The sequence below is a fragment of the Molothrus ater genome, chromosome 15 (genome assembly GCF_012460135.2).
Source record: "Molothrus ater isolate BHLD 08-10-18 breed brown headed cowbird chromosome 15, BPBGC_Mater_1.1, whole genome shotgun sequence".
Classification (NCBI taxonomy): domain Eukaryota; kingdom Metazoa; phylum Chordata; class Aves; order Passeriformes; family Icteridae; genus Molothrus; species Molothrus ater.
This window is the reverse complement of record NC_050492.2, coordinates 17,314,066-17,329,023: the sequence shown is the minus strand read 5'-3', so window position 1 is coordinate 17,329,023 and position 14,958 is coordinate 17,314,066. Positions and strand designations below refer to the sequence as shown.

Below are 14,958 nucleotides of genomic sequence, written 5' to 3'. Positions count from 1 at the left end.
AGTAATTTGTTCTGTTAAATTAATTTTTTACACCACCATGTTGCAGTAAGCTGAAAATCTCCTCTTCATACTCGCCCCTGACTCTGGTTTAACCCCAAAGGAGCTGCTCCTGTGGATGCAGCAGCTTCCAGGGGCAGAGCCTGGTTCAGGGCAGGCACAGGGTGAGAGGAGCCCTGGAGGCTGGGATGAGGCTTAGGGCTGGTTTAGCCGAGCTGTGACCCCACCTGGTGTGCCCCAGGGCTGGCACTTTGCATGGCCTGCCCGGGTTTATCCATTGCTCCCCCCTGGACACCCTGTGGGGACAAACGGGCTCAGGCTGGGCCAGGGAGGCTCAGGGCTGCCAGGAGCAATTCCTGAAGGGTGGCTGGATTGGAACTGCCCAGGGAGGGCTGGAGTGCCCATCCCTGGAGGTGGCACTCGGTGCTCTGGGCTGGGGACACGGTGGGGATCTGGCACAGAATGGACTTGGTGACCTTGGAGGTCTTCTCCAACCTAAATCCTTCAGAAGGCAGCAGCAGCACAGAGGGTGGCTGCTATTTTCCCATCAGTTTAGTGGGATAAATGGCAAATGATGCCTTTTTAGTTTCTGGAGTGCCTCTGTGTGGTTGCTGGGTATTTATGGGCTGTCAGTTTAGGGGAGAGTGGCACATGATGAGTTTCAGGTGTTCTGTTCCTCTGCAGATCTCCAGGTGAAACGCCTTGGGAGAGAGAGCAGTTACTGCAAAGCTCAGAGCTCTTTTCCCAGGGGTGTTTGAAGGTGTGAGGCTTCAGGAGCAGAGCTGGAAGCAACAGGAAATGCTTGTGTGTGTCTGAAGTGGAGTCATGCAGGAAACTGAACAGATATTTGTTGCTGTTCTAATTAGAGTGGAGCTTTGTGTCAACACTTCAGTGAGATAATCATCTCTGATGATTTGGTTTCTCTTTCAGACGCTGCTGTGTTCAGTTTGGCACCTACAGAACTACCCTGGGTGGGGCTCCTGGGTGGTTTAGGTCTGTGCAAGGCTGAAAAGATTTTTTTGTTCAGCGTGGAGTAAAATACCTTTGGGTTTTTTAAACATAGTTTCTAACTGTGATTAGGATTAAGAGTAGCACAAGTGGGGAAGGGTAAGCGTTGCTTTGTGCATTGCTAGCCCTTAGGTCTGGTTTTATTTAACTCTCTTAAGTCCTGGTATTTTCTTTCATGTCTGCTAAAACTGTCAGGAGTAGAATAGGAATTTTGAAAAATAAATGTCAGTAGCTCATTCTCAGCATCATCATCTGCCCTGCCTGTTCCGTGGAGTCCAGTGAGAAAACAGAGCAGCTTGCTGGGCTGAGGAGCTGTGAAAGGAGCAGACTGATAACCAGGGAAAGGCTCTTTCAGTCCATCCTTGGCTTTATAATTGTGTTCCAGTGAATGCCTGCAGGAACAGCAAATTCAGGCAGAGCAGGGGGTCCCTCACTGACCTGGAGCTGAGGATGAGCTGGGAGGGAAGTGCAGGGAGCTCGAGCCTAAAGGGATGGCTGGCAGTGTGTGGTGGCACCATCCATTGGGTACAATGAGTTTATAAAGGGAATTTCTCCATAACTGACAAAGCTTCTGACCATGGAGTGATCAGGGATCACCCACATTTAACACTGAGAACTTGTGTAGCTGCCTGAAGATCCATCAGGTCAGGTTTGAGATATCCAGTGTCAAATTCTCCTTAATCCCTGCTGGAAAGAGCCTGTGTGTGATCCTGGCCTGGCAGTGACCGTGGCAGTTCCCAGTCAACATTTACCCCCCAGCTGCTCTCTGGGCCACTTTGGGTTTTGTTTAACAGTTCCCTCCCCGGGTCACCCTGGCAGATGTTCAGGTGAATATCATCATCCCCCTGCATCGTGGCTTTTCCCTTCTCTGCCCTGCTCACCCTCCTGCTCTAGTCTGACCCCATCTACCTCTGTGCTAAGAACTGTTTGTGGGCATTTGCATGGGCTGTACCAAGCAGCAGCAATTCCTCCCAGGGCAGAAATACCTCTGATTATTGGGGTTTGACTGTTGGATCCTAATAGCAGCTTATGATTCCCTATGATTTACTCATACATTTCACCCTTCTGTGTTACCTGGGATGTGGATACAATCCAGACTGTCACTTAAATCAATTAATGATTTTATTTCCTTTAAATTTAACAATGACACGAGTGCCCTTGTGTGAACACAAGGCAGAGCAGCAGTGCCTGGCAGAGCTGTGGTGCCAGGGAGTTGGTGACTGCTTTGCCATCCTGCTTTTTCCCTGCACAGCTTTGCTGCTGCTCCCAGATGGGGCAGTTTGGGATAATTCCCTGGAGCAGCACCTTTGTGCCAGGCACCAGGCACTGAGGAGAGCTTGGCTCTGTGTTTTCCTCAGGAAAATACAATTGGTGCTGCTGGCTGGAGGTGGGAACAGCAGGAGCTGGGAAGTGGGTGGTGCTGGCAGACCAGGGCTTCAGAAAACCTGAGCCACCTTGCACATCTGAGAGGGACACACAAAAGGAAAAGGGTGGAATAACCTGGTAACCTGGGAAAGGTGGCTCATGTGCTTGTGCCATGGGATGTGGTGTCTGATCTCCTCTTCCTGCTTGCCCATGGCCTGAGGGCAGAGCTTGGCAGCAGCCTGCAGGTAGGAGCTGGCTCAGGGAACAGACCAGAGTCCCCTGGAGCAAGTTTGAATCCAAGCTTTGCTCCTTCAGTGTGAAGAAATGGATCTGTGGGGTTTCTTTGGGCTGTGTTTGACAAGTTACTTCCCAAACCAGGACCAGGCACATTCTGAGCAGCTGTAATTGCATTTCTGTGCCAGTGATTCCATTCCTCAGTGCAGAGGAGGAAGGGAGGGCTGTGGGAACTGAGGCTGTTCCAGGTGTGTGAATCCCTGTGGGATGGGGCAGAGGCACAGGGGCAGCTGGGCTCTGCTGAGTTGCAGCTGGGACAGGAAATAACACTTAAACTGAGGCAGGGAGTTGGAATCAAGCACTGGAGGATGGATTGTATCTGTGACAGTGAAACCCTGGGTGCTGTGTGGGTAATGGCAGGGATTGAAACCAATGGACCAGGCTGAGCAGGGCTCAGTGCAGCCAGGAGTGGGAGAGGATCTGTCCTGTCACTTTGGCATTAGCAAGGCTGATTTTGGAAAACCAGAATATTTGTAAAAGTATGTCTGTATCAGAGGACTGTCCTCTGTGTCCTGTTGACATCCTGCAGGAATCACACTTGGAGTAGCCCAGCTTTGAGCTGAGGAAAGCTGCACTGCCCTTCTGCCAGGGGCCTCGGGGTGCAGCCTCCTGCTTGGCTGCTGCCATTTATGGAACAGCAACTTGAAGTCAGGTTGTTCTTTAGGAAAAAAACACATCTAGGTCAGTTTTCATGTTTGTTTACAGATGTTTTGGATGTCAAAGATGCAGTATGAATAAGGAATATTCTCCTACATGCCAGGCACGTGCTGGGATCCTGTGCTTTGGGAGGCAAGTGCTTGTTCCCAGCACTGAGGTTCTGTAACAGAGCCACAGCAAATTCAGGTGGCAGATTTGTCCTTGCCATCCTTTAACAGGTGCACAAAGGGGGAGAAGGGATCTTGCTTTGGCAGTAAAATAAGCAGATACAATTACAAGCGAATATTTGCTTAAATTCTAATTTAGCATAATTTTTTATTTAGTAATGTGTAGGATTTTTGTTTGGCTTTAGGAGATGCTGGGGTTTAACTGCACCTCTGCAGTGCTTCAGGATTTTAAAGCACGTGGTGCCAGTTTGGGTAGTTAGTAGCTCTGGTGAAAAGAAACTAAAGGCACAAAAACGATTTTAATGAGTATTGTAGTCAGTTTAGTTAGAAGTTTAGTTAATAAAAAAAAACAACTCTTGAGGTATTTCAAGTGTTGAAGGACTTAGGAATAATCTCTTCTGGTACATTTATATGGAAAAAAATGGGTTGGATCACGTTTTAGGAATTCCTGATACTGTGTCATGTATTTCAGGGAATTAGGCACACAAAGGGAAGAATGTGTTGCTGCTCTTTGTTTTCCTGGTGGCTGAGGCTGCTGGAGGCTCTAAAGGAAGGAAACAGTTCTTGCTTTTGGTTGTTCATCATCTGGAAGAGCAGCCTGGTTTCCCTCTTCTCCACTGGCTACAAATGGAATCTGTAGCAGGAAAATAGGAGTTTTGTGCCTTCTGTTCCATAGTTTTACACAGACACAGCATTATTCCCCAGGAAGGTGCATAAATGTTACTGTAACTATTTAAATTTGGGCTCCTGGCCTTGAGGTTTAATCCCTGATGGGATGTGCTGCTATTTTTGCTTCCCTTGTCCTTCTGGGGTGCCTTTTCTACCCCTCCACGGCTGCCTGGTGTCCTTCTCTTTACTTTGGAGATAAAAGCCAGGAGTTTCAAAGGCAGTGCTTCTCTTTGGACAGCAGTGAACAAAGGGACTGAGAAAATGTTTGCATTGAAGAATCAGAATCCCCGTGGCAGTGTTGGCTGTGTGAGCTGGGTTCAGTGGGACAGGCAGGAAGGGCCTGAGTTGTGCCAGTGCCTGTCCTGACACACATCTGTACCTTGTTCTGGGGCAGTCCTTAGGATGGCTCCATAGGGAAGGGGCTGGAGCCCCAGGAGCAGCTGAGGGAGCTGGGCAGGGGCTCAGCCTGGAGCAAAGGAGGCTCAGGGGGGCCCTTGTGGCTCTGCACAGCTCCTGCCAGGAGGGGACAGGGACAGGAGCAGAGGGAACGGCCTCAGGGTGGGCACTGCAGGAATTTCCCCATGGAAAGGGGGCTCAGGCACTGGAACTGCCCAGGGAGGGTTGGGGTGCCCGTCCCTGGAGGTGTCCAAGGAAGGGCTGGAGGTGGCACTCAGAGCTCTGGGCTGGGGACAGGGTGGGGATCAGGGACTCAGTGCTCTGGGAGGGCTTTTCCAATGTGGGATCTGTGAGATCCTGGGATTCTGTGTGATTCTGCCTCCAGCACTTGAATGGAGCTGCTCCAAAGCAGAGTCCAGCCTGTGAGCTCACTGGAGATCCCAGGGGAGCTGTGCCCTCAGCCAGCCTGAGCTGTCACTGTCCCACAAACCACAGATCCCACCTGGAGTGAGTGACCCCATGGAATGAGCGATCAACAGTCAGTAGGCTGCACTCAGGGAATTCAGTGGCACAGACACTGAGCTGACCCAGGTGATCAAGTTTTCAGTCACTGTATCTGAGGAGCACAATCTCCATAAAATCCCAGAATCCCAGACTGGTTTGGGTTGGGAGGGACCTTAAAGCTCATGCAGTGCCACCCCTGCCATGGGCAGGGACACCTCCCACTGTCCCAGGCTGCTCCCAGCCCCGTCCAGCCTGGCCTTGGGACAGCCACAGCTGCTCTGGACACTCTGTGCCAGGGCCTCCCCCTCCTCCCAGTAAGAACTGGTGGCTGGTGTTGGTTCGTGCAGGGCTCAGTACTTGGGCTGTTCCTGACTGCTTTATCATTATTTATTCCTGTTCTCTGGAGTAAATGGGAAAGCAGAGGCAGCCATGGGAAGGAAGCACCATTAGCAGGTTTACAGTTCCTGCTCCCTCAGGCACTCGGCTCCATGTGTGGAAGGGCTCTGCAGGTCACATTTAGCTTTGTGTTGGGAGCTGCCATCAATGTATAGATTTTGTGAATTAATCTCCCTGCTTCCTGAGCTGTCTTTAAATGTCTTTACAATTGGAATTCTCTCTGGATGCTGAAATGGGGTGAGATGTAACAGATTGGTTCTGTGGCTCCTCCTCTAACCCCAGCCCCGGAGGAGTTTGCTCACTTGTGTCTGTCTTGTGATAATGTCAATCTATTTTTTGTCTTCTGCACACGATGCACAAAGCAGATGAGCCAGTAACTTTTCTGGCCACCTCAGCTTTTGCTTTACCTACTTTTGCAATATGTACTGGAAGACATTTAACCATGTTCCCTTTCTCTCCCCTTTTCAGCTCAGAGACACTAATGACCCGCTGTTTTTATGGAACCTCACTACACTGCCACGAAGAGCACCAGCTCATCAGGACTGAGAGAAATCTGAGACTGACTTGTCCTATTTTTCCTCTGAAATCTTCACCAAGTAGTAAACATTTTTTTGAAGGGGAAAGGGGGTAAAAGATGTTAAAGCTCCCCCTCGCACCGTTAGGGCATCTGTACCTAATGTACATTTTCCTTAAAATTTCAAAAGATGTTAGGAAATATTTTATAAAACTTTTTTGCAATAAATGACGCATGAAATGACGAAAGACTCTATGACACTTACATGCAAGGAACCACTTGAAATATTAGGATGAAGATTCACTGCAGATAACTGGGGTTTTGTAATGTGACAGTCACGTTTGTATGTTTTGAGAGGTGCCAGTGACGGAGCCAATTTGCCTGGGAAGTTGACTGTAACTTTTGAACTTTTCTTTTAATTCTTGACTTTAGCATTGCAATTTTCCATTCTCTGAGGCTTAGTTAGTATTTAGTGCAGGTGTTAGCAGAGCTGTGATCTGTGATCAAAGCATGTCCAAACCCAGTTGTATTGTGAAATATGAACAGTCCTGCTATTGAGACCAATATTTCCCATAGAGGTGATGGAAAGGACAGTGACCACAAACTCCATGGATCTCTGTTTTATGGGAAAGCTCCTTCTGTGTGAATATGGTTGCATTTTATTTATGCTATTGTAACACTTAGGGAATTGAGGGTTGTGAAATAACCTTGAGAGGGGCTACAAGGCAGAGAGCAGCGTTTTGATTATAATCCTATAACAGGATGGGAATCATGGATGGAGAGTGATTCAATGGGATGGCATTTCTATTTCAAATCATGGCTTATTTTTTCCTTTTAACATGAATATTTTTCAGATAGATAACTAGTAGAGAGCAAAGGTTTTATTAGAGTTTCTGATGGTTGTTGATCTGAGTTGGGTTGACTTCTTTGAAAAGCTGTAACTCAAAAAAAAGAAACCCACTGGGTTTTATCCATTTTATTCCCCTCCCAGAAAGGTCTTGGGTAAGACTGACTTCAGTGGAGCTTGGGAATGCTGGACACGCTGCTGAAATCTTGAGTTATTAAATATTAATTTATTTGTCACTAATTATTTCCATTGTGTGCACACTGTCTTGGCAGAACCATTTCTTTAAAGTTCTTAGCAGGGGATTTATTGTGTAACCTGGGAAAATAAATATTTGTTTTGAAGATATGAAAATGTGCACATAATCTACTAAAAGTCAAATTTCTGTTTCTATAGAGATGAAAGGACTTGTAGGAAACTTTTCCTCCTTACTGATATCCTGATTCAATTGGAGAAAATAAAATGTCTTTGTCTGGATCGTTTAAAACCAGAGACTCTTTTCCAAGGGGCCTCTGGGTCAGCACAAAGACAATTTCTTCGTGTCTGGAGCCTGAATGAACCACATAAGATTTGAAGTTAGGACAACTCTGTCATTGGCAACAGGTTTATACTTGTTAAACAATCGGAGAGGGGGAAGTGACAGGCTGGGACAGGCCCCCAAACCCCAGCCAGGCCCATCAGGGATTCACACACCGAGTGTGTGGCAGCTCGTGCTTTGTGCTGCTTCAGTGTCTGCTTTTCAGAGCTAAATTCTTTATTTATAAATGCAGAAATTGAATATTCACTACCTACTTTTTAAAAACAGGCTGTACAATGCTGTGCAGTGCGTTCAAATTGTACCGTTTGCCATAATGATTTCACCATGAAGTACAAACTTTTTTTTTTAAATTTGGATGAATATTTGTTCTACAGTGCTTTTCCTTTTCACCAGTGGAAGAGGCCCAGCAGTCTGGTCCTGCTCAGGGCCTGGGATGTGACTAGAACTGAAAGCTTGAGACATGTGAATGAGGAAAGGGGTGCCTTGGTGCCGGCTCCGTGCCAGCCTTTCACCTCCGCTTGGATTGACAATGGATGGGGGCTTGGCCTGATCAGGTGCATTGTCCCCCAGCCCCCCAGAAACCAAACAGAAAAGCCACCAAACCACATGGCACAAACCAGTTTCTGCTCAGGAAAAAGGCCCGGGACTGTGGTGGCAGGGTTGTTGCACATGGCATTGAGGAGTGCCTGCTGTTGTTTTGGAAGCCGGTAGTGCCTGGCTGTGCCCCCGGATCCCCAGGGCTCTCCTCCCCTCCCTCCCTGAGCCCAGCAGCTGAACCAGGAGGGATTAACCCAAGGGATGCAGGTGTGCACTGGAGAATATGGGTATAGAGCAAATAGCATCCAAGGGAGCTCATGTCTGCCTTGCTTTTCCCAGCATTGCGTTGGAAACCACATTTTCATTTGGAAATGAAATTGTCAGGGATATTCTAATGAGAGAGAGTGACAGTAATGTATTGCTTTTCACTTTTTTGCTTTAGTTGCTTAATATTTAAGCTTTGCTCCGTGCTACCTTCTTGTCTGTATATTGAATGGTCACTATGCCTCTTTCATTTTGTAGACTTGAATGAGGAAAATCTGATTCACCCTTTAAGGTTTGCTGAGAAGTAAAAATGATAAAGAATGTTGTGTAACATTTATTCAAATAAAGCCTTGATTTTTTTCATTGCTCTTTTAAAGGGAAATAATGTTTTGATGTCTTTAACTTTCTTGCTTTATTAGTCCTTGACCCCAAAACCTTTGATTTATGTCAGAAGTGGTTTTTCTGGATTAAACAAAGACTAAACTCAGCTTGCTGGTCCACTGCTGGAATTCCGTCACGTGGACAAGTCTCTACCTAACCTCACCTTTCACCACAGTGGCTGGAAGATCCCAAACTATGCTCAGCCAGGTGGATGCTTTCCAAAGCAGTAGGAAAAATTGTAATTAGTAAGAAAAGATGGTGTGGTAGAGACAGGTGGTCCAAGGAAGCCCTGGTGGCTCTGCCGCAGTCCCAGGAGGAGGAAGGGATGCCATGGGAAGGGGCTCCTGCCCTGGCACACGCAGTCCTTGGGCTGGTTTTTATGGAGTTCTCACAGTTTCAGACAAGGCTTGCCCTCACAGGTAAGTGTACAGGGGGATTTCTCCAGCCAGGGAGGAGTTGCCTTGTCCTCAGCTGTGTTTCCTTGACCCGGAGCAGGGATCAGGTGGTGCTGGAGAGGTAATTTCTGTTCCAGGGCTCCATCCCACTGCACTCAAAGGAGGCCCATGCCAGCAAGTATTTTTCCAAAATACCTGGTGGTGTTGGGTTGGTGTTTGGACTTGATGATGTGAAAGGTTCTTTCTCAACCTTCGTGGTTCCATGATTCTATGGAGTGGCAGACTCTGGAACTGCACTATCCAATAAAATAGAAGGCAGTATTTACACACATTTTTTCACTTGAATTTTGGTACTGTAAAGAATGATTCCCTTAGTTGAGTTGAGCTCCTGGGCTAAACAAAAAATAAGCTGCTTGAGTTAACTGAATTTCCAGGAAGTTCTGATTTCCAGGAAGCATTGGTGGTTTTATGGCACAGGGTGTTTTCATGGCACAGAGGATGCCAGGAGCTGGTGGGTACCCAGAGGTACTAACCCTGCTGGGAAGGGGTTGTTGCAGTGACCTGCTGTGGATAATGAGGAGTTTTTCCCCAAATCGATTTTACTGTGAAGTGCTGCTGTTGGCTCAGCCTGGGGTGCTTTGGGAGCACTGTGACAAACACCCACATCTGGCTGTGGCCGAGCACAGCTCCAGCAGATGGTTTTCTTTTCCTTCATGGTTGTTTCTCATTCTGTCGGGATTACAGGAACTCCCATCCCCTTTCTCTCATTATTCCCTCAGCCTTGCAGCAGTTCCTCCCGAGCCGGCGATCCTCATTAGGCGGGGAAATCCTGCTGAAGTGTAATTGCTCGCTAATGGCTTCTCCTTTGTGACACCGAGTTGGCAGCAGCGCTGTGGGGACGGAGCCACGAGAGAGGTTGGCCGGGCAGATTGCAGAGCTCTGCAATTACTCCGTGGATTAATCCTCACTCCAGTGGTTGGCAAAAGGATAAAGGTGACCCGCGGCCCACACAAAGCCCACACAAGGCCCCTCTAATGGCGTTTGCTGCTGCCCCCGGCTATCAAAAGGGCGACGCTTAATGCGGGCGAAAGTGCAGCTCTGGCACGAGGGCTTTGGAGAGATTCCCGTCCAAAGTGTGAGAGGTCAGAGTTTAGATCTTGCAGGGTGAGACCAACAGGGCCACTGCTGAAGGGAGTGGTGGCTCGGTGACAGTGGCACTGGGAACTCACACTGTCACACTCGGGTATTTGGGAGCCTTTCGGGCGAGCCCGGCTGGGCTTGAGGGGCTCCCGATTCCCTCAGGGCTCCCGATTCCCTCAGGGCTCCTGCCTCATCTGCCTCACGGAGAGTGTCAGGTTTGCATGGAGAGGCCCTTCTGTGCTTGAGGGCTTTGTGGGAAGCTGGGAATGGCCCAGGCTGGGAGGATTCTGTGGCAGGGGAGGTGTGCTGGGTGCTGAGCCAGCGCCGAGCCCCTCGGGCAGAACCCAGGCCTGGCACCAACTCCCCTCACCGCAGTGCCTTTGTGTCCTCCTCCCCTGTCCCTGCTCCAGTTGTTTTGGGATTTGTTCTCCCTGTCGTGTTCTGCAGGCAGAGCAGGGAGCCAGGAAAAGGCTGCTGTTGTTTGCTGGGTCATACTGCAGGGTTTATTCACATTCCATATCCGGCTTTTATGGTTCTGCTCCTGCTTTTCCCTTGAGTGTCTCTGTGCTCTTTGTTTTGCCTTCCTTGCTGGGTTTGCAGCACAAGCCGTGGGTGCTCCGTGCAGACTGGGCACCCCTGCAGAGGTTTTGGCATGTTCTGGATTTGGGGTAAATATTCCAAGCCCAGGAGGGGTAGTTCTGATTTTGAAATCCAGATTTTCAGCTGAGCTCCACATCTTAAGAGCTTGGGGACTGGAATTTCTGCCTGTGGTTGTCTTGGTCATTAAATATTAAGTGAAGCTGCTCCTGCTGGAGGGTTCATCCAAACACTGAAGGCTCTGAGCTGTCAGGGGAAGGGGCTGGGGGCCCCACAGTGTTCAGGGATGGATACTGGGCCATGCTAAGGATAAGACCCCAGGAATACTGACACTGCTCAGATGGATGGGGATAAGGCATCTGTGATTCACTCATTTGGCTGTGGCTGCTTTTAAAAAGCATTGGGCATGAGCTGTGAGAGCAGAACTGGGGGGGTTGGACTTCACACTCTCTGCATTAACACTGCAGGATCCTGTCAGGAGCCATCAGCTGCATCTTGCCTTGGAAAACCTGCTGCTGGCTCCAGGCTCCAAGGCCTCAGCTGCATTCCAGCTGGGAGCAGGGACACAAATGTGTTGGAGAGCTGATGCTTCAAGGGCAGCTCAGGGCTGGAGCCATGGGCAGGGAATCTGTGCCATGCTAAGGATAAGACCCCAGGAATACTGACACTGCTCAGCCTCCTCCTTTCCCTAAGTTCCAAATACTGCAATTCTCCCTCCCTCAGACAGAGAAGCACCCCAGGATGGAGGGTGACAGCCAAAGGAGCTCATGGAAATAGGACAAATGCAATTAGAAAAGTCCTGGCCCTGCTGCCTCCCCAGGGACCTGCTGGGCACTCGCCAGCACCACTCAGGAATACACTCAGGGAGCTCTGCCAGCAGCCACCGCCCAGATGAGATACCAGCATTTCCCTCTTCCTGCCATCCCTGTTCCCTGGGGTGTCTGCAGGGAGGGGGTGCTGCCCTTCACTGCCCAGAGACAGGAACAGAGCCCCCCTGGCCAGCGTGTGCTTATCCCAGAGCAAGCACAGCTCCTCCTGGAGCTCCACGCCCTCCCAGACACTGCCCAGAGCCCATGGACAGCAGGCAGGGAGTCCTGGGAAGCAGGAGCAGAGCACTGGGCCCAGGCAGGCCGGGAAAGGCAAATCTAATCCTGCTGCATCCATTTAGGGCATGCGGGATTTGTGAATTGTCTCCTTGAGAAACAAAGGGGGAGAAATATGCAGTTCTGGGGACTACAGGCTGCAGCTGCAGATGGTTTCCAATTGGGAGATTCCCACTGAACGTGCAGAATCAGGAAAAAGGGGTTTTAATTTTCAGTTGATTTAGAGCCTTTAATCTTTGTCAGGGTAGGCAGTGATGCCTCTGGCTTAGTGCCACAATTCCTGTGCCAGGCGCTGCCCAGAGCCCCCCCAGCAGTCACAGCCCTGCCCGGGGTGGGAAAAAGTTGCTGAGCAAGAAAATGTTGGGATTCATCCAAACAGGGAAAGCTTGTGAATGAGCAATGTATGAATGCTGCACATTAAATGTGCCCCAGTGCATCTTTGCCCTGTTGGAGGGAGGCACTGGGGTGTAATTGGTTCTTGGCTGCAGCAGTAATCCCTTGGGAATAACACAGCTAATTAAAGCCTAGGAGCTGGTGACCAGCAGCTTCTCCTCTCTCCCAGGCTGGGGCTCTGCTAATCAGGGCAGGTAGATCCCAGGAAGTTTTGTGTTAATCAAGGAGGGAAGGACTGGGCTCCAAAGCTGGGTGCCTTGTCAAATCCTGAATGTCCCAAGGGATGAGCTGGGGGAGACTTTGGATCCTGCTGGGCAGGAGGGATTGGCTGTGCCTGGACCCTGCCCTGGAGTGTGGCTGCCTCCCTTGGGGCTGGGGTTTTGGGACAGAGAGCTGAAGATGTGAACTGGGGAGCTGCTTTTTCTATCTTTTAAGAGATATTAAATGCTCCAAATCTTTGGTGGGACAGAGGGAACTGCAGGTGCTCAGCTCCTCTGGGGGTCAGGCCTTGGGACTCATGAGCAGGATTTGGAATGAGGCCAGGTTGGATGGGGCTTGGAGCAAACTGGTTTCTGGAAGGTGTCCCTGGCCTAAGGAAGGCGTCCCTGGTGCCATGGAAGGTGTCCCTGCCCTATGGAAGGTGTCCTTGGTCTCTGGAAGGTGTCCCTGGTCTCTGGAAGGTGTCCCTGGCCTATGGAAGGTGCCCCTGGTCTCTGGAAGGTGCCCCTGGTGCCATGGAAGGTGTCCCTGCCCCATGGAAGGTGTCCCTGGTCTCTGGAAGGTGTCCCTGGCCTATGGAAGGTGTCCCTGGTGCCATGGAAGGTGTCCCTGCCCTATGGAAGGTGTCCCTGGCCTAAGGAAGGTGTCCCTGGCCTATGGAAGGTGCCCCTGGTCTCTGGAAGGTGCCCCTGGTGCCATGGAAGGTGTCCCTGCCCCATGGAAGGTGTCCCTGGTCTCTGGAAGGTGTCCCTGGCCTATGGAAGGTGTCCCTGGTGCCATGGAAGGTGTCCCTGCCCTATGGAAGGTGTCCCTGGTCTCTGGAAGGTGTCCCTGGTCCCATGGAAGGTGTCCCTGGTCTCTGGAAGGTGTCCCTGCCCTATGGAAGGTGTCCCTGGTCTCTGGAAGGTGTCCCTGTTCCCATGGAAGGTGTCCCTGGTCTCTGGAAGGTGCCCCTGGTCCCATGGAAGGTGTCCCTGCCCTATGGAAGGTGTCTCAGCCCATGGCAGGGAGTGGGACTGGATGAGATTCAATGTCCCTTCCTGCCCAAACCATCCTGGCAATCTGTGATTCTCAGCCCATCTGCAGCCAAAAGGATTAAAGTCTCTGGGGGGACAGAGAAGTGAGTGAGAACCTCTGCATAAAGCAGAGACAAATCCCACTGTCAGTTCTGGTGCCAAATAATGAAAGGTCTGAGCCACAAATGTTATGGAAATCCTGGAGAAAGTTCTTTGTAGGGAGAGGCTAACCCAGCTCATGGACAAGACCAACACTGCCTTTATTTTTGTGCAAACACCTCAGGGGAAAGGCCAGCTACTGAAAGGTTTTGTGTTTGGCAGGCAAAGGAAGGAGGAACAAAGGCAGGAGCTGAGGATGGACAACTCCAGCTGGAAAGGAGGCACGTGCTGGTTACCAGGAGGGTGAGTAGCTGTTGGAACTCTTGAGCAAGGAACTGTTTGGTTTAGGAGCACTTCTATTTAAAAGATTGTGTTTCATAAACCAGTTTTTTCCTAGTAGAGGTTGTAAATCCAACAAGTGTGAGTCAAAACTCCCTGGCACGCCCTGAGTTGTGGCCAGTGGCACCAGGAGGAGGCACCAGTTATTTTACTGGTCTAGCTGTGAGGACTAGTTCAGACATTAAAAAAACCACTTAAAAATCAAAAGCAAGACACAAGCACTTGTTCAGGATTTGGACAATGCAGAAGGACTTTCAGGCAATTAATTGGAATTTTGCCTGGAGGAGAACTTGCTGTGCTGGCAGATAACACCTGCCAGAGGTTTCTGGTCCAGCTGGATGGAGAGTGGCCCTGAGGAGGCAGGGATGACCTGGAGCTTGAGTTCTCAGTACCAGCATGCCCAGCTCCCAGTGACTTTCACACAATCCAATTAAATTACAAACACTAATCAGCTGCAGCCCTGCTTCCTTTGCCCTTCCCTTCATTGGAAGCTCCAGGTGCACATCAGGCATCCTGCAGGGGAGTTGCACAATGATTTGATGATGTGTTTGCACAGCAGGTAGGAAATTCAAAAGCTTTGTTGTGCTTCTATTTCCCAGAAATTCCCCAGTCTCCAGCTGAGAAGGAATATTTGCAGCTCCCCAGGCTTCCAAAGGGGTGAAGCAGGAACAGAGTGGAAGGAACAGCAATCCTGTCCCCAAGGCAGCTGGTTGGAAAAGGCCACTGGAAACTGGGCACAAGAGCCAGCCACGGGTGAGTGACACTGCACACAGGGCAGGGACAGAACCCACTGGTCAGAGCAAGGAAATGTTAAAGGATTATAAAAAAATTTAACGTTTAAAGCATCCAGGGTAGTTCCAAAGTGGTTCCATTTTGTCCATGGCAGGGGTGTGCTGGGATGCTGCAGGTGACTGGAACCAGGCCCAGCTGGTGCTGGGGCCTGCCCCTGAACCCAGCCCAGCCCTGCCCAGGGCTCTCCTTTGCTCTGCACTGCTCCAGGTTTTAGGGAAGATTATTAACATTTCTACTAATCCCAAGCCACTGAAGCTTCCCTGCAGAGCTCAGCTCAGGTAGCAGAGGTTTCACAGCTGATTCAACCCCAGGCCCAGCTCTAAACTAAAACTAA

The 14,958-nt window shown here is 49.9% G+C and overlaps 1 protein-coding gene across 3 annotated transcripts in view; it reads left to right on the top strand.

Annotated features, from left to right (window-relative positions):
* PWWP2A (PWWP domain containing 2A) overlaps positions 1 to 14,810 on the top strand; it is a 29,991-nt gene extending 15,181 nt beyond the window's left edge. For 2 of the 3 annotated variants that reach the window (XM_036391736.2, XM_036391733.2), the window contains exon 3: positions 5,922 to 8,526. In XM_036391736.2, coding sequence (XP_036247629.1) covers positions 5,922 to 5,935 — 14 coding nt within the window. In that variant the 3' untranslated portion in view covers positions 5,936 to 8,526. Of the gene's footprint in view, positions 1 to 5,921; positions 8,527 to 13,715; positions 13,797 to 14,431 lie in introns of those variants that run through there. The other variant, XM_036391735.2, reaches the window with a different exon arrangement.
* Positions 14,811 to 14,958: the final 148 nt, after the last annotated feature.